Here is a 23,372-nt window from a genome sequence, read left to right as displayed (position 1 = left end):
CGATCGCTGAGTGAGGGCACTGAGCTAAAGCACTGCGGGCTCTGCTCTGCATTGCAGAGGCAGCAACGGAACGCGCCCTAGTTTTCTGGACAGTTACAGTTGGGGGTTTGGGCTCTTTGTTGTCGAAGAAAATAAGTGTTGGTGTAACTACGCACAGCGTCTTCGCAGCTCTGTCCACCAGATGGGCTTCTTGTGTTCTCAGCTCCAGGCGTGGCAAAGTGGCAGTAGCCACACTTTTGAGGGGGTACACGAAGGAAAAGGTGGCTACAAAACGTGCTGAAGGCTCAGCTGGCACTGCTGCAGCTGGGGGGTCATGGCTGTGGGCAGGGGCTGGGCTGCCTGACTCCCCTCCTCTGCATCTATCAGCAGGTCAGGCTGTTGTAATGTTATTACTTCCAGCTGATGTAATTCCACATAACAGCAAGGTTACGTAAAGAGTTGTTATTTTGTTCATCAAGAATCACTTTCATTAAGTAACTATTTCATCTGAATTAAGTATGGCTTGCTGTGAGCCTTCAGGGTACACCAGGAGGTGGGCACAGTGCTGGTGCAGCAACCTGGCCCCTCCTGGCATGTCTGACTTACATACACAGAAGCATCATTCACTCCTGAGCACGACTGTAATCACACAACTGCTCTAAGTTGTAGCAGGAAAAAGCTATTGTCATTACACGTTGTTCAGGCTGTCCTTTGTTCAGCATGCAGCACGGCAGTGCCCCAGCTAGTTCCAAAGCACTTAGATACTATAAATTAGAGCTAATTACACCTGGTACCATATTACAAAACCTTCACACAGGCCCTGACAAGAAGTTGTAGGCAAGCTGCATTGACTTCCTGCAGCACCCAACCAGTCTCCACTGACAGCATCCCCCAGTGACCTCAACACTCCTTCCCACTGACCTTTTCCCACTGCAGAAAGCCAGGCCTGATGTCTCTCCATTTAGAAATAATGCTTAGTGCTTTCATTTCCCACCCTTTCTGGTCACAGTTATGGCACAGGAAGTCCCACGTGGCCAGGTAGCATTTAAGATCAGCCCACGTGCTGATGGAGTTCTGTTCCCAGCACGACGCTCGATCCTCCCTTCCTCGCATCCCGACAATACCTTATAACGCCAACTAGCGTCAATCCCAAAGACTGCACAGGCTGCTCGTGCTTTCCTACAATACCCACCCGGCAACGGGACCACCCCTCCGTCGGCTCCAACCCGGCGTGGCAGCGCGTGTCCCGCCCCACGAGTGCCCTTCCTTCCGGGGGAGGGGCGGGACACGGGTCGGGCTGAATGGGAAGGTGTGGTGTGTGTCGGTCTCGAAGGTGGTGGTGGTGCTTTGTGTCCTCTCAGGGCCTTTGTGTTTGCCGTTGGCTGGAGTAAGCTCCAGTTCCACGGGCTTAGCCCTCAGGTTGCCCTTTTCAAAGGGATATTCATTCGTAACTTTGGAATGTGACGTTCATCCGTGCCTGGGTTTGTTTGTTTGTGTGTTAAAATCTGTGCTCCTGCAGCTGCTGCGTGGAGGGGGCGGTTGCTGGCATGGCCGAGGTGCTGCACACAAAGGATGCAGGTATTGAGGTGTTGGGTCATCTTTGTTACCTTATGCTGCAGCCCAGCAATGGGCAACTGCGATAAAAATAGAGTTGCTCCATGTGAATTTTAATTTTCTTCTTCTGAAGTTGTGTATAGGCTTGGTCATCACACAGGTTACCACTATGAATGTGACCTGTAAATACAACTGACTCCTCTGTTACTGTAGGAGTGTCAGAGCTCTGGAACAAGCTGCCCAGGGATGTTGTGGGGTCTCATTCTCTGGTGATGCTTGAGACCTGTCTGAGTGCCTTCCTGTGTGACCATCTGTAGGGGTCCTGCTTTAGCAAGAGAGGTTGGACTCATCGCAGAGTACTACAGTTCCGTGAATTGTTGTAGACTTGGGGCACCAGGGTTGCTTTAGATGACTGGGAAAAAAACAAACCCCAAAAACTAGAATATTTTGAGTTCTCAGAGGTCTGCTTAACACACAGTGGAGCTGGAGGTTTTTCAGGGTTTTTTTGCCTTTACCACTCTCTGATCAATGCCCTCAGTTATTCCAAGTGGCAGAGAAAAATTAATTTTGGGAGGTCTGAGCTAGCTTGGTAAGCAGCCACCTGGAGGATTTGTTATATATGGTTTCCCCTTAGGTAAGAGTAACTGATTTGCTTCCGAGTGGAAAGGGGGTCAAGTAAGCTTTATGTTGGCTTGGTGGAGAATTAGCTGTGAAACTGGTGCTCTAATAATACCACTGATAGTGATATTTGAGTAAGAGTGGTATCAGTATGGTAACAAGAAAAATGGTATTAGAATGAGAAATGTTTCTGTGGTATCTCTGTTTGCTCAAATGCACTAGCAGAATAGTAAGAATAGAGAACAGTTTTGTTTTCCTGTAAATACTCCATAACACAGGCATGCATTTATGTTATTAGATCACGTTGCAAATGCTTCTGTTCCTAGAAAGTTCCATGGAAAGCCCAGCCACTAGAAGAAAGTTGCCATCGATGGCTGCAATGGATAAAGGAGAAATGGTGAGTTATTGCTCTTTATGATTGCTTTAAGTATTCTGAGCATTTCTAGGTAGCATAAACAGTGTAATTGATCGGTAGAAGTGATCATCTTGTATTAGAACTTTGGAATCTTGTTATATTGCCAAATTTTGATACATTAGGCTACTTATACCCAAATAGGCTGCTTTTTTTGGTAAAAAGCAACTGAGATTTTATTTTTTACAGGTATCTCATTCCCATTCAGTTGAGAAGCCGGAGAAGTTGAAGTATTCTTTTAAGAGTGCTTTTGATATTGGCTATGATAAGAGTCTCTTTAGTACGCTGACACCACCTCCTCAGATGAGAACTTGCCATCACTGTGGTCTGTTTGGTAAGCTCTGCTGTTCTCTACTCTATGATGTATAGTGTATTTGCCTGTGGAATTGGATCAGAAGAGTTATTCAGGAATGGAGGTGTATTTTTTGAAAGGTGCAAGTGTAGTGATAATTTGGAACATAATTAGGGTTATGGAACTGATAAAACTGAAGACAGCATCTCTTTCTTATTCAAAAATGTGCTTTTTTTTCTCCTTAAGTACAGAAGGAAGTCGGGACTATGGGCTGCAATGTTTGTTACAGAAGAATTAAAAACAGCTATTTGCATCTGCTTACACCATAAAGCTCATAAAGCACTTACTACACTGTGTGGAGTTTGTATGTAAGCAACTGTTATCTTTTCCTGTGTAGATGTTTCTCTCTGACTTAATTTTCCTTTACTTTTAGGATCCCTCAGATGTTCACAATGTAAGCAAATACAGTATTGCTCTGTGGATTGTCAGAAGAGAGACTGGCCAGCACATAGCACTGTGTGTAAGTCAGTTGAACAGAAGTAAGTTTCTTTAAACTCTGCTTAATAATTTTTACAGAATGACAAAGTCACACTCCTAGTGCCCTTGCATGGTAAATTAAGTTGTGCTATTGCAGGAAAAATATGTTGCTTATTTTAAGTCTAGTATCGTATTATCTCAGGATGATTTGAAAGAGTGAGTTCTTAATTGTGAATTAAGTAAACTGAAATGTCTTGCTTTGTATAAGTGTAGGAATTATATGAGCTTGCAGTAAGAATAGCAGCTTATTGCCTGTCTGTCATCACTGTTGATGATGTAGGAAAGAGAGGACAAATGAGACAGTACTTTTCAACAGTGGCACAATTAAATGGATTGTATTTCTCAGGTTCTGTAGAGGCACACTTTACATCTAACTATAGCTTCAGTGAACCTAGTGGGTGTTTTATTTGTGATAAAACTGATTAGCCCAGTTGTGATTATCCCAGCCGGACCATTCTCTGTCAGCTCATTATCTCTTCAACTTGCCAATTGGGATACTCAAGAGATCAATATAATCTGTTTCATCTAAAGTAAGCTCCATTAGGTTATGGCACTGTACAAATTAGCTGGATTTGGAAAAGTTTAGGGGAGTCATGTGAGTGTTTAAGCTGACAGTCTTAATCAAGGATTGATGATGGCAATTGATCACTGAATCTGCAGTCAGATATCCATCGTCAAAGTATACAAGGGATGTGTGTTATTTCCCAAAAATCTTCCTGCACTGTATGAACTGGGACTGCAGGAGGAGGCAGTCTGGTGTGTCATCTGAATTCTACCTAACTGATCAGCTGAAACACCAACACTTTTTTTCTTTTACAGTTTTTGACATTCAGGATTACAGTATTAATGTGCTACAACACTGAGATTTCTTCTCCTATTTAAACAAAATTAAATAGTTTTTGTTGATGGTATCAATTCAAATAAGGAAGGTTTGACATACATCTTGTGTTATGAACACAGCTTTCCTGTTTTATTTGCAAGCATATATTAAGGATGTTACTTGTCTGGTTCTTCAAAATTAACATTTTTTCTGATTACAGTATCAGTAATAACAGTGGAGGCGAGTTACCTGCTAAAACCGAGACTGAATTTTACATTAAGGTATAGAATATGATTTTTATTATGTCTTGAATTGACTTAGTGTAAGCTAGTTATAGTATATATAATTTCTTCTGTACAGGAGAAGTCGTCTGTTTTTTTTTTCTTCTGCCTAGAGCGAATACTGAGTGCCTTGTAACTTAATGTAGCATTTTAGATTGACAGATGCAAATCTTGCTTCCTTGCTGTAGCAGGAATTAAACATGATGCAGTTCTTTGCAGCATTCTGATCCTCCCTTTAACCAAATGTTGCTTCTTGTAGACAGAACAGTTCTGCTGGAAATAGTTTTGCTGTGTTCTTGGTTTCTTGGGATGATATTTATAAAAGCAGATAAATGTGCATACCTCCAAATAGATCTGTGTTGCCACAGTACAAGAAAACTACACTTCTTAGAAGGACTTAATTCATCTATTTAACTTCTTGAAGTGATTTAGAAAGATGATTTCACTTTTGTCATGAGATTCCTATTAGTTTGGTTAGCTTTCTGTTGTGTGTGTGCTTGTGACTTTGGGTAAAACTGATCAACTGATAGCAAGGGACCTAAACCAAGAGGCTGTAACAATTTCTAAAAACTTACTTTGAAATAATGAAGAATTCCTATTTCCTGATTCATCTTAGGAAGTTCTTGTGAACTGAGAGAGCTCACATTAACAGATTGTCTAATATTGTACTGTGTAATTTGCTTTTATGGGAAATTTTCTGAAATATCTTTGAAAATAATTAATTTGGTGTTTGCAACAGTATTTCGTCATCATATGTTGTTTGAAGTATGTTGTTTCAAATATGAGGTATTCCTTCAGAATGCATATGAGATTGCTTAAGTGTTTTTAGGGTGATACATACGTGGATAGTATGTATTAGGCAAATGAGATGCATAATGTTACTTCGAAAAGGGAAAAAAAAGATGCATATTGTTAAAGCAGTAGTTGTAATCTGCTCTGGTGTTAAAACTACAAGGAAGCAAGTGAAATTCAGTTCCTCTTGAGAAAGCGTCATAGCAGAAAGTATGGCTGAGTTGGTACTGTAAAAGCAGGTGTGAAAGGAACAGGCCAACCCATAGCAGCTGCTGTGCTCTAGGACTGACTGACTTTGGTGCTTGTTTCTTCAGTCTGTTCAGTCATCTCCAAATGTGTTTGATCTGTTATTTTCAGAAGTAATGCAAAATCTTTAAGATGTGATCATTGGAACTCAACAGAAGCACTTGGGAGATACTGCTTGTGATGATACAGTGTTGTTTTTGCGTGTGTTAATATAAGCAGATACACAACTACAGTCTAAACATAACTTGTTTTAATTAGGATAATTTAACGACCGTGGATTCTGTCAAGACAGAAGAGCATGTCAAGAAGATAATGCTTTCAGATCTCCAGACTCTAGGACTCAAAAAAGCTATGGAAGTACAGGTACTTTAGTTTAGGAATGATGCAAGTTGTTTTTTAGGTTGCATTTGAGGCTCAGTTAACCATGTATAGCTGTGTTTACTTCACCTCTGTCTTGTTTTGCTTGCCTATACGTTTTTTTTATTTATAAAGATGAGTAAACACGAGATGAGGAGATGGGGGATAATAGAGAAAGATTTGTTTCTGTGACAGTGAACATGATGGTCTTTGTTTTCTGCAGATACCACTGCTGGATTCAAAACAAAAGAACGGTGTCAGGTATAGGGTGAAATGCTCTTACTAGAAAGCATGCTGGCACTGGTACTGACTGTAGGTTGTTACTGCATAATCTTAACTACTGTGGCTTTTCTTCTCAGGGTACAGTAACAGAATTCAAGAGTCCAAGCGAATTTTATATACAGATGAATTCTCCAGAAGTTTTAGAGCAGATGAGCAATCTTTCTGTAAAACTGCAAGACTGTTATGCTAACACAGATATTCAAGAGCAGTATGTTGCCATCAGAGGGGAAATCTGTGCAGCAAGGAATTCTCTGGATCAGGTAACAGCTGAATCTGAAGTTTTATGTTGAGTTCATCATGTTTTTGCTTGTTTTGCTTTTTGCCTCTACCAGTTGAGGTTTCTAGTTTTCGAGATTCATTTAAAACTAACTTTATAAAATCCAGAACTCAGTACTGATTTTATTTACTTCAAAGTGTTTCAAAGTGTTTATCGGTACTCAAACCTGGTAGGAACAGTTTGTCCTTCTCTTTATTGAAGGGTGTAGTTAATAGTAGCAAATCTGAATTGCTTTTGTTACTTTGGAGTGTGACTACTTAAAGTTATTCCCCATTTCTTACCTGACTTTTCTGTTTGCTTTTCTGTAGTCTCCCCTAGTTTCCACTTCCAGTTCCATTCTTTTTGTTTGTTTATTTAATCCCACTTTTTCATTGTTCACAGATCCTTGTTTTGTTGTAGGAAAGCCAATATTGATAGGATTATAACTATGTTAACAAGTCAGCTCTGAAGTGAGTTTGATTTACTTCAAAATTCTCAGTTGCCTTTGTTTAAAAACAAACCTATTATACTAGAAGTTGGAAGTATGTGTTTTAGTGAGGAAAACTGTAAATGTAGATGCTTATTATGGTGTGCTCTTGCTAAGAATATTATTTCTTGGATACAGACCTGGAGAAGAGCATTGGTTAAAGATGTGGATGTATTTCAAAAGAAAGCACAAGTGTTCTATATAGATTGTGGAAAGGAAGGAAATATTCCACTCTCCTGGATTAAAGCTCTACACAAAGACATTGAACTGTTTCCTCCATGTGTGAGTTCTATTTTCATAACAGTAGGTGTATTTTAAATGAATAGCTCTGAAATAGATACAACTCTTATCTACTGCCATTATCACAGTATTTAGTGTTCAGTGAAAGTGATGCATCAAAATTGCTTTCCTAAACTAGAAGTTCACATTCTGGAATGTTCTGTAGGAGTGAGCAAGACCTGATTATTTTCTTGAAATTCTTGTTATCTTAGGTGGTAAAATAATTGGTTTTATGTTTCCCTTTTGTGCTGGAGGAAGCAGAGGAAGCATCCTGTTGAAGTATTTCAGTATGGTCTAATGTAGTGGTGAAAAATCACTTAGTGTAGGTAAGCCGTATTGGTCTGAATTGCAGGACTGTTCAGGTATTTGTTTTTTTGAAGACCTTAATAATAATTAAGGCCCTCAAAAATCGACTCACTTTTCTTAAAAGGCAGACAATCCTCTATTTCTTGTGTTCTGATGGTAATTCTTTCTAGGCAATTAAGTGTTCCTTTGCCAGTTACGATCCTGATCAACAAGGATGCAGCGAAGACACTGCCATCTTGTCTTCCCAACTGGTGGGAAAGTCCTGTTCAGTAACTGTTGTTGATGTACTGCAAGAGGGAATGATGTCGAGTTTTGCTGTAAATTTTGTTCTTTCAAAATGTTGTAAGTATATTTGGCATGGGTAAGGAAGGGAGGGAAAAGGTTGGGGGATAGGTACGGAGCAGAGCCAGTAAGTTTTCATGTTTGCTTTCTCCACACTCTTTTTCCAAGACTTTTAGAAGGTAGTTTTGTCTTTTGCTTCTGTCCCTCTCTACCTTCGATAACTTTCTTTATGGAAGTGTCTTGTTTATTTTTATTATTGTTTTAATAGATGCATGCAGATACAGTACTGTGTTTTTTCTTTTCATTTATCCCCTACATTTTTAACCCTTTAGAAATGACATTATTAGTTTCTAGTTCCACCCTAAAGATTTTACTAGTTCTTGTTATGTTTTGTACGTGTTTACTAAACCAGTATCCCAGAGAAGGTGCACCAGTGGATGTGGTTTAGGAAACCGCATCTGGTGATGGTAGCACAGATGCTTTTTAATAGTATAAAATGTTTGTTGTGTGATAATTGTGTCCATTAATTTAATGGCTAAAATAGCAGGAACCTTCAAGTTCAAAAGGTCTGGGAAAAAAGAATGTTCAGCATATTTAATTTTGTAGCTTAATTTAGTGTAATTTTTAAAAGCATCTCTGAATCCTGCCTGATGAAGTTGCACTTTTCAAAGTCATCTAGCTTTTGCTCAGTACCACTTCCTTTCTTTTCTACTTTTTATGTACAGCGTCAGAAAGAGATTCTAAGGAAAGTAAAGAAAAAATAGATGAAGAAAAACAACTGCGTTGCTGTGGGAATTTAACTGCAGAGTGTGTCTCTGTGTGTATTGGAGACACGTTTTCTGTTGTGGTTTCCCATGTTCAAAATCCAGAAGATTTTTTCTGTCAGCAGATACACATTGGCCGTAAGTGACTTAATGAAAATGAGCTGTGAGCTATTGCAGCACCTTATTCTTCAATAATGAGTATCTACAGGGAGACGTTGCTATTGATCTTACAATGGAGATTCAGTGTGGCATTATGCTGTGCCTCATTTAAAAGCCTCAGTGCTGTAGAGGATCTTTTTGGTGACATAATCTGTTAATGCTACTTGGTAACTTGTAAGGTGATGGTTTGTGGGCAGTCTGAGTAGAAGAATGATGTGGCATGGGTTTTAGCACTCTTCTCGAGTCAGTTTGTATGTTTATATTATAAATATATTTTGTTAGATGTTTTCTAAGGCATTCCAGAAATGTGTGTCACTATCTAATTATTCTGTTCGTTGCTAGAATCATAGTATCCTTTAGAGTTGGAAGGGACCTCTGAAGGCCACATAATCCAGCTCCCCTGCAATGAGCAGGGACACCACAGCTAGATCAGGATGCCCGGGGTCCAGTCCAGCCTCACCTTGGAGGTCTCCAGGGATGGGGTATCCACCACATCTCTGGGCAGCCTGTTCCAGTGCTTCATCACCCACACTGTAAAAGTTATTTTCCTTATATCTGACCTAAGTCTACCCTCGTTAAGCTTGAAACCATTTCCCTTTGTTTTATTACAGCAGACCTTGCTACAGGCATCTAATGTCTTTATCACTGAGAGTTTCCTTATAGGCTGGGTATGTAGACTTAGGTTCTTTGTGGCATAGTATGGGAAGAATATCTGAGTTTGAGAAGAGAGAAGGCTGGGTTGTTGTCTTCTGCTGGGTTAGAATATAAGAGCAGTTACAGTGGGTCAGAATGCTAGACAAGAGACATACACAGTGCCAGTAAACAGATGTCTTGGGGAGAAAAACAGCAGAGTGAGTTTGTGGAATGTGCTCTTCTAGCACTGTCTGGGCATACAGTTATTTTCAGCTGGGTGTCTGGTGTACTCAGTAATACTCAGTGAACTTCTCTTCTTTGTACATACTCATCCTCCATTTGAGTTCTAAGAGACTGCACACAGTTGTTTTGGCAGGAAGTTGTGCTAGTCCGGTATCTCTGTTTCAAAGAGCAATCTTCTGTTTGTGTTTCTAGCATGGTTCATTAGTCATGTTTCAGTTATGTTATGGTATTAAAGGAGTGTGACTGGTTTTTCTGTCTGTAGACCACAGCAGCTTCTCACACTTATGCAAGGACACTCTTTAGTGATAGAGGTTAAAGGGTCTTAGTTTTACCACTATTTCAATATTACTTCTAACGTTATGTGAAATGCTTCTTATGTTGCAGAAAGTTCTTTCAGGTTTTGAACTTCAGATCTGTGTGTTTCCTTAAAACCTGTATATTTTAACATCAGGTCATCTTGCTGAGCTTCAGGTGCGTCTTTGTGAACACTGCAACAAAATTCCCAGTAATCCAGACTTCCGACCAGTTTCTGGAGAGGTGTGCTGTGCCCAGTTCACAGGTAAAGGTGAACATCTATATAAAGGAGACATCTATGAAATACAAATCTAAAAAAAATGACCGTAAAACTGAACCTTTATTAAGCAACCATAGAGCACTCGATTCCTTTTTGTGTGAAGGAGCTTTCTAAGACATAACAAAGGAATGGGTTTTATGTTGGTAAGTCCCATTTCCTCTGACTGAAAATAAGCATAGACTAGGAATTGCTAACATTTTGTGATAGGAATTGATATTTCTATACAAAATAAATAACTTTTATTGTAAGAATATGGAGTCCTGCTTGCTTAAGTGTGGTAGAATAATGATGATTCTTCTGGTCATCCATTTATTAGCAAAGAAAATGTAAAAAAAAAAAAAGCCTGAAACCAACATATTGCTGCTCTTCTGCCTCTTTTTTTTTCTAGTCAGAAGTGGTTGCTGCTAAAACCTGTTGATCTATGAACATCCTTCTTCATTTCTTTCCTCTTATGTGTTTTTTCTGCTTTGAGTAAACTTGCTGTGGAGCCAAACAGATAAGCTGAAAGAACTTTTTTTCTGAATGTGCAGGGGAAAAAAAAAGGCATTACTGTCAATAAACTGTTTTGGTGTTTTAAGTATTAGCTGTAGGTCCTTAGCTAGGAAAAAAAAGCTTTAAGTGCATTAGTTGCTGTGATAAATCTGAGAGTAAGCTTGTATTTCTATCTGAAATCTTTTAATTGAATTAGAATACTTAAATTGTATTAGACATGTAATTTGAGTCAGATGAGATCCTGTTGGTTTTTTAACTATATATATATTTTTAAATATATACTATTAACTATAAATATATTTTTTAAATATATTGAATTCAAGTGTGTTATGTGGGCGTAATACTTAATTTTTTCTTGCCACATACATTTGTGGGTGGAGGATTATTTATGGAAAGAAGAGTTTGCAACACTTAACTGATGTGAGGAGTGGTGGTGGTAGATGCCTTCCATAAGGTTTTGTCAAGGTTTTTGTGGGCTGTAGTACTGCCGTTTCAACTCTTATGTTGATATGTCAATATGCCCCCCAAAATCACGTTCTTTACAAAAGCTCTTTACAAAATCAAATGTAATTAATGTGTATATCTTCCTTTCTAGAAGACAACATCTGGTATCGTGCTGCTGTCATAGCTTATACTTCTGAAAGTAACGTTCTGGTGGGTTATATAGATTATGGTAACTGTGAAGTTCTGCAGCCAACGAGGCTTCGTCCTATGATTCCAAAACTGATGGACTTGCCAGCTCAAGCCATACGGTGTACCTTGGCAGGTGTGAAAAATTACTTCTTTTTGGTTAAAGGGAAAATAAGTGGGATTGTCCATTCACCACGTGTTGTATTATCATGGATTGAAGAGTAGAGATTCCAGTAGGCTTTATTTTCAGAATTCTTAAATAACTGTTGTAGCATATTTACAATATGTGGCAAATCTTTCCTACTGTACTTAGTGATGTGAATACTCAAAAAACTGCATTCTATTAAGATATTTGTTCTTAGGTTTTGCATGTACCTTTGTTGTAAGCAAAAATCTGATGCCTGCTGGCTGGTTTTGTGGAATTCTTAAATCTGCTGTGGAACTGGAATCAGTTCCCCTGGAACCAACTTACTGAACCTACTGGTGTGCTCATCTCATAGCCTTGTGAAATCTGTGAGGTTGGAAGGAACTTTGACAGTTTTGACAGTTCCTAGTTCATCCTCCTGCCTGAAGCCAGAGTCATTACCTGTTGTTTTTGTTTAACTTGCTGTTGGAAATGTTTTTTTGCTGTTACTGTGCAAGATAGTCCATCCCTTTGCTTCAGTATCCTTGCCTTAGAATATTTGATCTCTGTACTTCTTTTGAAATACTTGATATTTCATCTTTTGTTTCAGGTTTTATTTGCTAAAGTTCAGAGAAGTATTGCTTGATTGGAAAACGTGAAACAGTCATTCCCTCATATTCAGAGAGGGAACCATTGAATATCAAGTGTGACCTAAAGAAATGTGACCTTTCTGAGACAAATGATGATGCCTGTAGCTGCTAACATATATTCTAGAACTGAGAAAGTTCCTTTAATCAGGGATGCTAGAAGGCAGATGGATGAGTCTGATGGAGGCAGAGGTTACTGCTGTGTCAGATATCTTCTTGGAAGGCAGCTGACTTTTCTTGACCCATTACTAGAAAGTTCTGGTTATAACTTGCATTTTTTTAAATGAACTTAGCAGTATGAAGTTTTAGGAAGAAGCAACAGTAGCAGATACTCTGATTGAAAGTTTTGAGCATACGTCTGGAACAATGCTACCAACTATAGCTATATTCTTGACACTCAGAAGCTGATGGTTCATAGCCCTTCACACTAAGTATTAAATCTGAATTCACACTGTGTGGTAGATTACTAGTTACAGACTATCTTGGCAGATTTTTATTAAATCAAAATACAGGAAATTTAGAATCTGAATGACTGCTTTTGTAATTTTGTTATATGCCTGAGGAGTGAGAGAGTTCCTTGGTATATCTGCTGCTTAATCTATTACTCCAAAGAGTGTTACTGTATTTGTCCACATACTGTTGAGATCTGAACTGTCTCAGAATCTTTCCGTACTATTTGATCTCATTTAGGTATCAAGCCACCGTTGAGAGCCTGGACCTCAGAGGCTATTTCTCTTATGAAAAAATTAGTAAAAGACAAAGTGTTGACAGTGAAAGTCGTGGATAAAGAGAGTTGTAAATCTGTGGTGGAGCTCATAGATGCATCAGTTATTCCGGAAATAAATATATCGAGATATCTCATAGGAAAAGGCTGTGCAGCTGGAGCATCAGGAATGGCCTTGCAGGCAACTGAAACGTGCGATGTTAAGCAAGCAGATCGTGAGTACAAGCACATCCTGATGAAGTGGTAGTGTTTAACCTCCTGTGGTGAAGTCACCTTCTAGAAGAGCAGACAAGAATTTCCTCTGGTTGGAAGTCTTAACGTGTCTTGTTGAAGTAGGATATGACTAGTTAGTACCTGCCTCTTTCTACAGTCCTTAAGCTTATCTTTGTTGTCTACATTTTGCACCTGAAATCATTTATTCAAAAACTGTTCAACTGCAGTAACCTGTTTAATTTCAAGACTTAAAGGGATTTGTTGCCTAAACTACCTTTTTTGCATTTTACTAATTTAAGGTTTAATTTGAGAGTTTTATAACCCACGTGTCAGACCTCTGTGTTCTTGGGACGGTTCCTATCTCTTATATGATGCATGCTAGGATGTTATTTTCCATTCTGTCTCTGGTAAAACTGTGTGTTCTATCTTATTGGTATTATCAATGTGTAGATGCATGTAGTTGGATTATTTCTAATGAGAAGTGATGGTACACAAAGAATGAATATACTATGTGGACTTTTAATCCTCTTCTTCCACCCTTACCCCCTCTGCCCTCCTCCCCCCCAGACAGAAAAAGAGGGGTGGGAGTAATTTCTCTACTTCCTTCTTTCTTCTCTAGAGGACAGAGGAAACGAAAGAAATTACAGGTGGAATAAATTATCTCTTAACCATGCAGTAGATGTGGTAGTGTGTACACTGTACAGTCCTGGAGAATTCTACTGTCAGATTGCAAATAGTAATGGTAAGTTTCTTCAGCTTCTGTTTTTCAGCATATTTTCTTTTGCTTTCTGATTTATCATTGTTTCAAATGAATTTATAGCACCAAGTCTTATTTCTGGGTTTGTGTGTGTAACAGGAAAAGTACGAGTTAATGATGAAGAAATTGGACTATGGTATGTAGTGACTCTTGGGACGGAAATCTGAAAATGCTGAAGCAAAGTAGTTGAATAAAATTTAATCTAGATAGCAAGTGAGAGATGTTTCCTGACCACACACCGTGTTAAATGAAACTCTTCTAATACTGTGTCCTGTTCTAAGAAATTAAAGATTCAGAAGAGGTGAAAGAATATGAAGAAGAGTAAATGAAACTGTCTGAGACTTAATCTTGGATAAGCTCAGAAAATTTCACTTATCTATTTACATACATACGTGGGGACTTCTGGTAGCTACTGGCTTCTTAACCTAGAGAGAAAAAGACAATATAATACAGTATCTGTAAGTGAAATCTAAGTGTTTTCAAATCAAGAAACAGTGCAGGCTAATTAGATTGGAAGGAAGGATTACAGGTTGCTTTGCACCATAGTGAATTTTAATTTGTTAATAAAGGTCAGATTTCTCACTTCTAAGCAACTCTGCCTTCTTACTTAGTTCAATGTCAGCAGTATTTCAAGTGTGAAATTTCAATGAAAACTTCCATCAGCTCTTTTGCTGTACCACTTAAATTTAAAGGTATTGGTAAAGGTTCAGTCCTCTGCTTATTTCAGTGACTTTGTCTTTAATTCTTGCTCTCTTACAGATTTACATGCTCTAAACTCACTTAATAAATCATTGTTTGAGTACTGCCAGAAAACTCCTCCAAATGCTTTTAAGCTGGAGAAAGGAGAACCTTGCTGTGCTTTGTTCTCTGGTAAGTAACAGACTAAAATATTTCAGTTCTTCAGGGAGAACATGAAACAAGCAAAACAAAACAACAAAAACACACACACACACAAAAAGTAGCCAATATTTTATGCTGGTAGAGGATAGCAAAGACTAGTTTTAGTACTAAATGTGATTTTTTTTATTTATTTCTTTATTTCTTTAAATCAGATGATGGTAACTGGTACCGTGCTTTGGTGAAAACGGTTACTTCAGATAGAAATGTTACAGTTCACTTTGTGGACTATGGAAATGTTGAAGAGGTACCACTGGATAAGATACGGCAGATACCATCCTCCTTCTTGCAGCTGCCATTTCAAGGAGTTAAATGCTGGCTTTCAGGTGGATCTTCTTATGAATTCTCTCCTTAAAAGCACTGTTGTACTTAGGAACTAGAAACTTGTTGCTTGTAGGGAAGGAGGCGATGATATGGTATGCTTCACAGAACGATGTTTCATAGTAGTGTCTGTATTGCTTCCAGACTCAAGAATTCTGGAAGCCACTGGTTTAGCCTTGCAGTGTGCTGGTATTTAACAGGCAAATGTTCCTTGTTGAGCTCCTGTCAGTGTTGCAGAGAGATCTGCCTGGGGGTCACTTACTGATTTTTCTGTTCAAAGAGAACTTGTTTTGGTTCATCTGTAGCGTTTGCTAGCTTTTAGTTGCTGCTTACTGTAGGAGTAAATGTGCTTTTGTGAAACTTAGTTATTCCTCTGTATTTTTTTCCCCAGGTCAAAGGAGCTTATGTGTTCTAATATAGCAGTCTGACATTTCAGTACCCTGTGGGGGTGTTTCTTATGATTTCTGCATAACTTGGCACTGTACTGATGTTCCCTGTCTTACCCCTAACCCTTGCATCTTCCTACCATTAAATGTAGTAAACAAAACTTGGAAGTCCTGCCCAAAGGAGGGGGAAGTAGTTAACAAGTATGAAGTACAATGTGTATCCCTGAGGTAGTGAAAATGGCCTTGGTATTTTTTAGAAGTGATTTGTGTTGGATAAAGTCAGTTAATGGAGGTATTTTGAACACATCTCCTACTTCCTAGGTATAAAGCCTACTGACAGCAAATGGAACCCAGAAGCTACAGCGAGATTTCATAAGTGCACTGCAGGGATGAAGCTTCAAGCCAGAATCATTTCCTTTTCCAGAGATGGGGCAGGTGTAGAGCTTATTGACATTTCCATGGGTTACCCAAAAGTGATCAATGAGATGCTTGTTTCTGAGAGATTGGCTGCGAAGGAAGATCTGCAAGATAATAATAATTTTCCAAATAAGTCTGACAAAAACGGTAACTAAATGAATGTTATCTTTTAGATTTAAGAGAATTTTCTGTGTTCCAGCTTTAAACCATCTTCCTGTTGTTTAATTATAGATGATATCAAGAGTAAATATGTTTAATTTTGAATATGTCACAATGTTTTTACAACTAAACAGAAGTGCCCTGTGGGAGTGGCATTACAGATATAAAAAGGGAAGTAAAAAAATCATTGGATTTGTCTCAAAAGAATGTTATGTGAATGTTTGACAGTGGAGAGTTGCAAGTCTGCTGTACAGCTGTAACTTATTCCATGTTTACTTTCCACTATCTTATTTTTAAGTGTTTTTTTAGTTACACTAATAGCTAACAAACAACAAATTAAGGAAGAATTATGTTGTTTTATATTTCTCTTCTTGAAGTATATGTAAAACTCAGAAGGATATTTAACAGATGATTATAACAGGTACATGCTTAGAGAAAAGCCTCGTGCAGCATTTTCATGCTTTTGCTAATAGAAACCTCACTTGGTCACTGGGAGTCGGTAGAATTGGCAGTGGATCAAACTGTGCCTGTGTGTGTGACAGAAGTTATCAGCCCAGACTTGTTTTATGCTGTACCAGTTCACTGTAAAGGTAAGAAAGAGTTCTGTTTTCCTAATATCGAAAGTTATTGTTGTGAATTAGTTCATAAGATGAATGCCTAACAGTGAGCAGAACTACGTGGAAGCGTAGCTTAGACAGCAGACAAGTACAGATTAAAAAAAAAAAAAGCCAAAGGTGAGGGTGGATGAGATAAAGAGTAAGTACACTTTTCACTAACTGCAAATGTGGTTAATCATCAAATATGGTTTTTTTTCTGCAGATGAAGAAAAACTATTTAAGCAGTTGACTGAACTACAAGACTATTGTGAGTCTTGTAAGCAGCAGCCTTTCAGACCAAAGCAAGGTGAAGCCTGTTGTGCCAAGTTTTCAGGTGAGGGAATCTTTTGTTTTTACACTTCCTTAGCAAGTGTAAAACACGTTTTTCCCTTTCAAAAAAGGAGAAAAACCTACCACCCATAAGTGTTTAGAGTTTTCCTTGTTTGCCAAGTTTGGTTGTATTTTTAGAGCAAATAAAGTGTGATAGTCCAGAAGAGAAAAGAGGAAATATGTTGTGCACTGCAAAACGTGTGGAACAGGGCATATTCTGCTGATACATAAACTCAGTACTTAAAAGGTAAAAAAAATAATGTTGACTAATAAGTATTAAATGTTGACTGCATGTGTCTTGCTGCAGGAGATCTGCACGAATGCTGATTAGCCTAAACTTAGTAAAAAAAAGTGCGTGTTGAGATAAGAATTTATGAAAAGAAAACAGGGTAGGGGAATTAAAGAAAATGCTAGGCAGAACATAAGCATGCATTTAAATGTTTGCTGGTTGTTTCCATTGTCCACTGATAGCTTTTCTTGTTTAGAGCTCTTCAGGAGAACGGAGGAAAAAATTCATGTATTTTGCAACATTAAATGAAAAGATGTATATGTCATTTTAAATCTTGGCCATGTTTTAGGAGTCAGTGTTGCTGGAAAACAGAAGGGGTTATCAATATCAGTGCATACAGAACCCAAAATAGTATTGCAGTAAAAATCTCATTTGTAGGAACTGGGCAAAATTGTGAAAGAAACACTTCTATCAGTATTAATACTGACATCAGATACTATTTGTTTTGTCTTGTCAGGTTTTTTTGCCTTCTCTGTATACCACAGTATTCAGAAAGTCCCTGGAATGCTAGAACTGAACGTCCTTATTCTCACACTACAGTCTGTGTTAATGAATGTATTTTTCACATGTGTTTCTCCATGTTTCAATGCTTTCAGGTGATGGGCACTGGTACAGGGCTCTTGTTCTAGAAGTTTCTCAGTCGACAGTTCAAGTACTATATGTGGACTATGGGAATATAGAAATTTTACCACTTTCAAATGTGCTGCCAATCACTGGTTCCTACTTAAAGGTTCCTTTTCAGACAATTATATGTTCACTTGCAGGTAAAGACAAAATAAAAATTTGATTATTTTAACTGAAATTTATTATAAAATCTACATCTATTCTGATGTATATTCTGATGATGATGTATATTCTGGTGATGGTATTCATTCATTCATTAGTAATAATAAATATGATCTATTGAAATAGTCACTGCAGTATTAACCAGTAAGCTATTTCAGAAAAATTTCTTAAGCAGCTGTAGAATCTTGGCTGTTTTTTCTGAAAACATGACACTGTATTTCCAAAATACTGTGATGATGTTATTTGTAAGATGAAGTGATTAAAAAGGAACTCTTAACATACCAAATTTGACTGTACTTTCCTTTTTTTTTTAGGAATAAAGAAAGTTGAGTGGTCTCCATTGGTACTTGGCATGTTCAAAGAAATGTTACTGAAGAAATATGTCACAATCACAGTGAAAGGGATTAATGGAGATGTTAAATTGGTACAAGTGGAGAAGCAAAGTGAAAATAGTAGTGTGAATATAGCAGACAAATTAGTAATGGAAGGGTTGGTTGAATACTGCAAAGCTGAGAACTCAGATGTTGTACATCGAGGTACTTCACAGGCTTCTCAAGTTAAACATAATCAGAAGAATTGTGAGTGCTGTAGGAAATTCCACATACCAGCTCACTCATGAACACTGCTCCCCTAGTTAATCTAACTCATTCATTTATTTTGTGTTTTTTTGTTTTGTAGGCAGTCAAAGTGAGACCAGATGCTGCTGCACAGAGTTAAAAATGCAGGTAGGTAAGAAACAGTCCTAACAGTACTCATTAATTTTTTGTTTCCAGAATTTATGAAACCCTACATGGGAACCATATGAGAGTAGAGGCAATAGCTAACTGCAACTAAACTGAAACTGAAGATAAGAGCAAGAAATAGGCCAGTTCTTTTCTCAGTTTTTGTATGTGATAGCAATTGGAACACCCTGAAACTGAGAAGACAGCATATAGATCACACAGATTCCAGTAGTCTGTTTTGCCACACATCCAAGGGCTTTATTTTTATTTATTTATCTATTTATTTGGGGGAGGGAAGGTTGTAGGGTGGTTGTTGTTGTTGTTTTCCCTCCTAGAGTATAAGGGCTCAGGGATGTTACCTTTTATGTCTGCTGTGTAAGGGTAGCTGCAGCGTTTGCATAAACTGCAGCATGTAGGCAGTGGCAACTGAATATATTTTTTTATTAAAAAAAAAACATTTTCATTTTCCAATAACAAAGCTGTGTTTTGCTGTGGATGCATTCTGGCTGACAGCTGTATGTGTAAGGAAACTGGAGATGGTGTATTTCAGGTAGCACAGATGGATATGAACACGTTTCATTCTGTCATGGAGCTGGGGATGAGAATTTGCGTTCAGAAGAATATTGGAACTTGTAGCTGTTTGATAGTTTCAACAGCTTTTCCTCTTGCTAAATAACTCAGCACCCTGATCTCAGTCTTAACTTTGAGTATTCCTTCTATTCTGATCACAGAATTATCATTAAAAGGTAAAAATCAGAATTCTGCTGTGGTCTTTAAAGATGTCACTATGGAAAGGAACTGCATATTCACTGAATTAATGTGGACTTTGGCTGAGTTTGTAGTTGTAGGGTCTACCTTAATGTGAAATCACACATTGTTTTATTGCTATTTCTAATACTTTGTTTCTCCCACAGCTTAAAAAACTTGAACAGGTTCTCCTCTTCCTTTTAAACAAATATGAGAATCCAGATGGATACAAAGAAATGAAAAAACTGTTGGAAAGCTAAGTCTGAAGTGCTGCTCCATTTGTGTGTATACCAGGATACTGCAGTTCTTTCTTGGAAGAGCAGTTGTATTCGTGGTACTAAAAATCAGAGTTGTTCCTAGAAATTGTGCTGTTCAAATAACTATGTCTGCGTGTTGAGGCTGTTAAATTACTGAATGTATAATGTTAATGATTTCAAAGCTGGGAGCTGAATTTTCTGTTCTGCTTTTGTTTTGATACCTCAGTGTTGGTAAGCTATTTTTTCATTTTGCTGTTGAGTGCACATAAGTTTATGGAATTGTCACTGCATCTTGAGAATATCCTGTTAACTTCAATTTGAAGTGATTGTAATCATAAAGCTGTCTTCAACTTTGGTACAATTGATTTTACTTAAAAAGCTAGATTTTAGCCTTACTATCCACTATATTCCATGCCTGTCTAAAGTTATACTGACAGTTTTCTTTATAAACTAGTTTTCAGCATTGTTAAAGGCTGCCTTGTCAGCTTCTGCCTTGCCAGGTTTTTCACACTAATAGAAGAGTCCTATTCTGATACAAGACAACCCATTAAGAATTTGATTAGGTATTTCTCTAACGTAGCTGATCCCTTGTCATTCCTGACCCTTAATAAGGGATGACAAATGATTGTTCATAGTGCACAGTAGATACTTGCTTATTAAAGCTGCAGGGATACCTTTTTTCTTCTCTTGTAGTTCTGGCTCTGATCAAAATAGAAATTAATCTCAACATTTTTCTCTTTTGATAGCAAAATGTGTGACTTAAGGTTTCATTGCAGTTAATGTGCCTCATTATCTGTCTGTTAGGGTTGGTTACATCATATCTTGCAGTGTCTAGCCTGTAGTCTGACTTTGGCACTTAGGACTGTTGTCACTGTAGAGTGCCCCAGTTTGAACCACACCTGTATCTATCTCATGTCCTTTTGACTTCATGGGATAAGTGTTTTGCTTGCAAATAAATACCTGTAAAGGTCACAACTCTGTGCTACTTTAGTCCTCCTACATTTGTTACTCATTTTTCCACCATACAACACCTGTCCTAGCTACTAACGTTAGGCTGGGAAGAAGATTTTGCAGTAGTCAAACACTGTCACTTTATTTACTTTTTAAAAGCTGGAAAAAGATGATAAACAAATCTTGGCTTATTCTAATCTGCCATAACATACAGAAGTAGTTGGCAGTAAACCCTTCAAGATAGCAGAAGAAGACAAGATGTTGAATGTTTCAGCGATGTGTTGCACTCAGTTTCAGATGAGATCTTACAGAGCATCAGCGGTAAGGACAGATCACACAAGGAACGTGGAAACCTTCCTTAGGAAACTTCCTGCTCTGCTGTCTCTTTTAATCTGTAATTATCATCATCTACAGAAAAGACTTCAATCTCACAGCACCTTGCAGCAGTGACTCAGCACTTCTGCTCGAAGCAGTGATGGGGGCACTTGGTGGGAGGGCAGGGCCCACCCAGGGGAGCTCAGGTGCATGCAATGTACCCGAGTGATGGGAAGGAGTGGGGCCAGGATCCACCCCTTCCCAGACCTCATTTAAGGGTTGGCAGTGGAGGTAGGGGTGTCTTGCTGGATGCCCCTGCAGCACAGCTGAGGTCTTCTGAAGGTAAGCAGCTTCTTTCCTTGGTTTCTGTGCCTGTGGTTGTTGCATCTGAGCAAGCCCTCATTGCTGCAGCCTGGGACCTTGCTGCTGTGCTCATTGCTGTGCTTTCCGTTGCGTTCACGCCTCTAAATGATAGACTGTATGATTATAAATGCCACAACAGAAACTACTTTTGAAGTGAATTTCCTTGTGAGATGATATCTGAATGAAGAGTGTAGCAGGAGACTGGATTCTAGACATTCACATGTCTCCTAAACTTTATTTACAAATTTCACTGCTCTCACAAACAAAAATGATCTGAAATGCTAAAATAACATTCTTACTCCTCTTCAAGAAGCTCAGAAATTGAACAAAAACTACATAGCACTGCATCACAACAGCTTCATGAATGAGAACAGCATTGGAGGAGCTGTAGTATACTTAATTTGGTTTAATATTGTTTGGGTTTGGTACTGTGGTGTAACTGCAGGTAAAAGTTGCGTGGATACCTGAAGCAATTTAAAGTCTTGTAGGTTGCAGGATGAAGGTGTGTGATAGTCTGCAACTGAAAGACACCTTCTGGTGCCTTCTCTCTCAAAATCTTTTTGCTCGTGCTGGAGGTACGCTTATTTGGAAGAGCATCCCTCGCAGTGCGTGCAGCAGTACTGCAGCCGGGCTGTGTGCGGGGCTGCCCGCCCTGCTTGGGCTGCAGGCTGACCCGGTGCAGCAGTGCGGCTTTTCTCTCTTTTTCCTCCAAATCCCGGAGCTCGTCGCGCACGTTTGAGGGCGGGCAGGGCGCGATGCGTGGGGCGGAGCGCGTGCAAGCGGTGAGTGTGAAAGGGGCCGGCCCCGAACCCGCCAGGTGCGCCCGCACCGTGCAGTATAAGGACTCAATGCCCCCTCAGGCCCTGCTTTCTAGATGACGCCCTCAAGACCTTCCTCCTCCCTGCTCTAAAAGGCGGCTGGCTGCGAGCACGGCTCTGCCCCACCGCGACCTGAGGGGCGGTACGGACAGGGGCAGAGCTCCGACCCCTCCTCCTCCTCCTCCTCCTCCCCGCGGGGCCGCCGAGGGTCGCGCGGAGCCCGGTGAGCACCGCTCCGGGTTTGGGGGTACGCGGGGCGGGCGTGGAGCTGCGGGGGTCCCCCGCGGGCAGCCAGCTGCGTGGAGGGAGGAGAGGCACGGCCCCGAAGCGCCGGGTTCGTGGAGCAGCACGCTCTGCTGTGCTGCTCTCGGGTTTCTTGTTTGCGTGGGGTGCGCTGGGGGAGAGGTGCTGAGCGTGCCAGGGCAGCTCCCGGACGGCTGTGCCTGGCGTCCCGAGTTAAAACTGTCTGCGAAGGGTACGAAGGAGGCTTTTTGCGAAGGCTGCCGTTCCCTGTTCGGGGAGCGGCTCGCACCTGCCCGTGGTGCACGGCCATCGGTCGCTGATCCGCCTCAGCTGGGGCTGCTCCTGGCTGGGACGTGCAGAGCGGGCACCAGCTGCAGCTGTGCCAGAGCTGCAGGGGATGATTATAGCATTCCCACCTGTACCCGTTGCCTTGAATTAACTCTCAAGCTGCTACACCACCAAGTCCTCTGTGTTTTTTCATGACCGTGCTGTAATTGTGTTTTTCTTCACCTTATGCTGTGACTGATTTATCTCGGGACACCAGGTTCCCCTCTCCCCAGCCACCCCACAAAGTATTTCCTCCACACTCACTGATCCATTCTTGAACTGCTCAGGTGGGCCCTGTCCCCCTGGGGCACCCTTGGATGGGGCATCTAGCAAAAGATCAAGAAGATGAGATGTTCATGGAATGCACTTTCTCCGGAGAAGATGGGGAAAGCCCATCCAAGCTGTTATTTGGTGCAAAACCAGGTGTTATGGATAATGTAGCTGGTTTTGTAGAGCATCATGACAATTCTAATCTTGTTTTTCACTTGTAGAAAAGCATTGTTGGAAGCCGTAGAGTGATGTTTTAGTGTGTATTTGAGTGGTGGTTGAACATTTCTCCATCCTCTTCCTCCTTCTCCCTGCAGCTCTGGCTCCTGTTCCCCTTAGCTATCCCCAGCCAGGGTAGAGTGGGTGCCTGGGGTTCCCTATAGATGTGTCCCGCCTGCCTCTCATCTGCCCACTGGGGAGATGAACTGTGCGCATTCCAAC

General features: G+C 39.8%; 2 protein-coding genes across 2 annotated transcripts in view; one reads left to right on the top strand and one right to left on the bottom strand.

Annotated features, from left to right (window-relative positions):
- CCDC186 (coiled-coil domain containing 186) overlaps nt 1-23,372 on the bottom strand; it is a 134,826-nt gene that overhangs the window by 28,221 nt on the left and 83,233 nt on the right. The window lies entirely within an intron of this gene.
- On the top strand, nt 1,527-19,650 carry TDRD1 (tudor domain containing 1). The gene is made up of 23 exons (XM_065746597.1): nt 1,527-1,557; nt 2,478-2,548; nt 2,753-2,897; nt 3,289-3,394; nt 4,433-4,493; nt 5,790-5,894; nt 6,248-6,430; nt 7,052-7,195; nt 7,669-7,837; nt 8,506-8,682; nt 10,031-10,138; nt 11,241-11,411; nt 12,737-12,985; nt 13,603-13,725; nt 14,500-14,610; nt 14,793-14,963; nt 15,666-15,890; nt 16,394-16,510; nt 16,740-16,850; nt 17,732-17,899; nt 18,236-18,457; nt 18,600-18,646; nt 19,558-19,650. The coding sequence occupies exons 1-23, from the start codon at nt 1,527-1,529 to the stop codon at nt 19,648-19,650; spliced, it is 3,108 nt and encodes a 1,035-aa protein (XP_065602669.1).

Source organism: Cyrtonyx montezumae, unplaced genomic scaffold, assembly GCF_038088225.1.
Source record: "Cyrtonyx montezumae isolate F1298 unplaced genomic scaffold, pur_monq_1.0 scaffold_4, whole genome shotgun sequence".
In the NCBI taxonomy this organism is placed as follows: Eukaryota; Metazoa; Chordata; class Aves; order Galliformes; family Odontophoridae; genus Cyrtonyx; species Cyrtonyx montezumae.
Note: the sequence above shows the minus strand (reverse complement) of the source record. Positions and strands in the feature narration are given on the sequence as shown.

Bases quoted from the DNA above. Each gene is read 5' to 3' on its own strand.
- TDRD1 (XM_065746597.1), top strand. From the start codon at position 1,527: ATGGCCGAGGTGCTGCACACAAAGGATGCAG. The intron at 7,838-8,505 runs GTTGTAAGTATA...TTTTATGTACAG, and splicing joins AAATTTTGTTCTTTCAAAAT to CGTCAGAAAGAGATTCTAAG. The intron at 15,891-16,393 runs ATAAGTCTGACA...TTTTGCTAATAG, and splicing joins AGATAATAATAATTTTCCAA to AAACCTCACTTGGTCACTGG.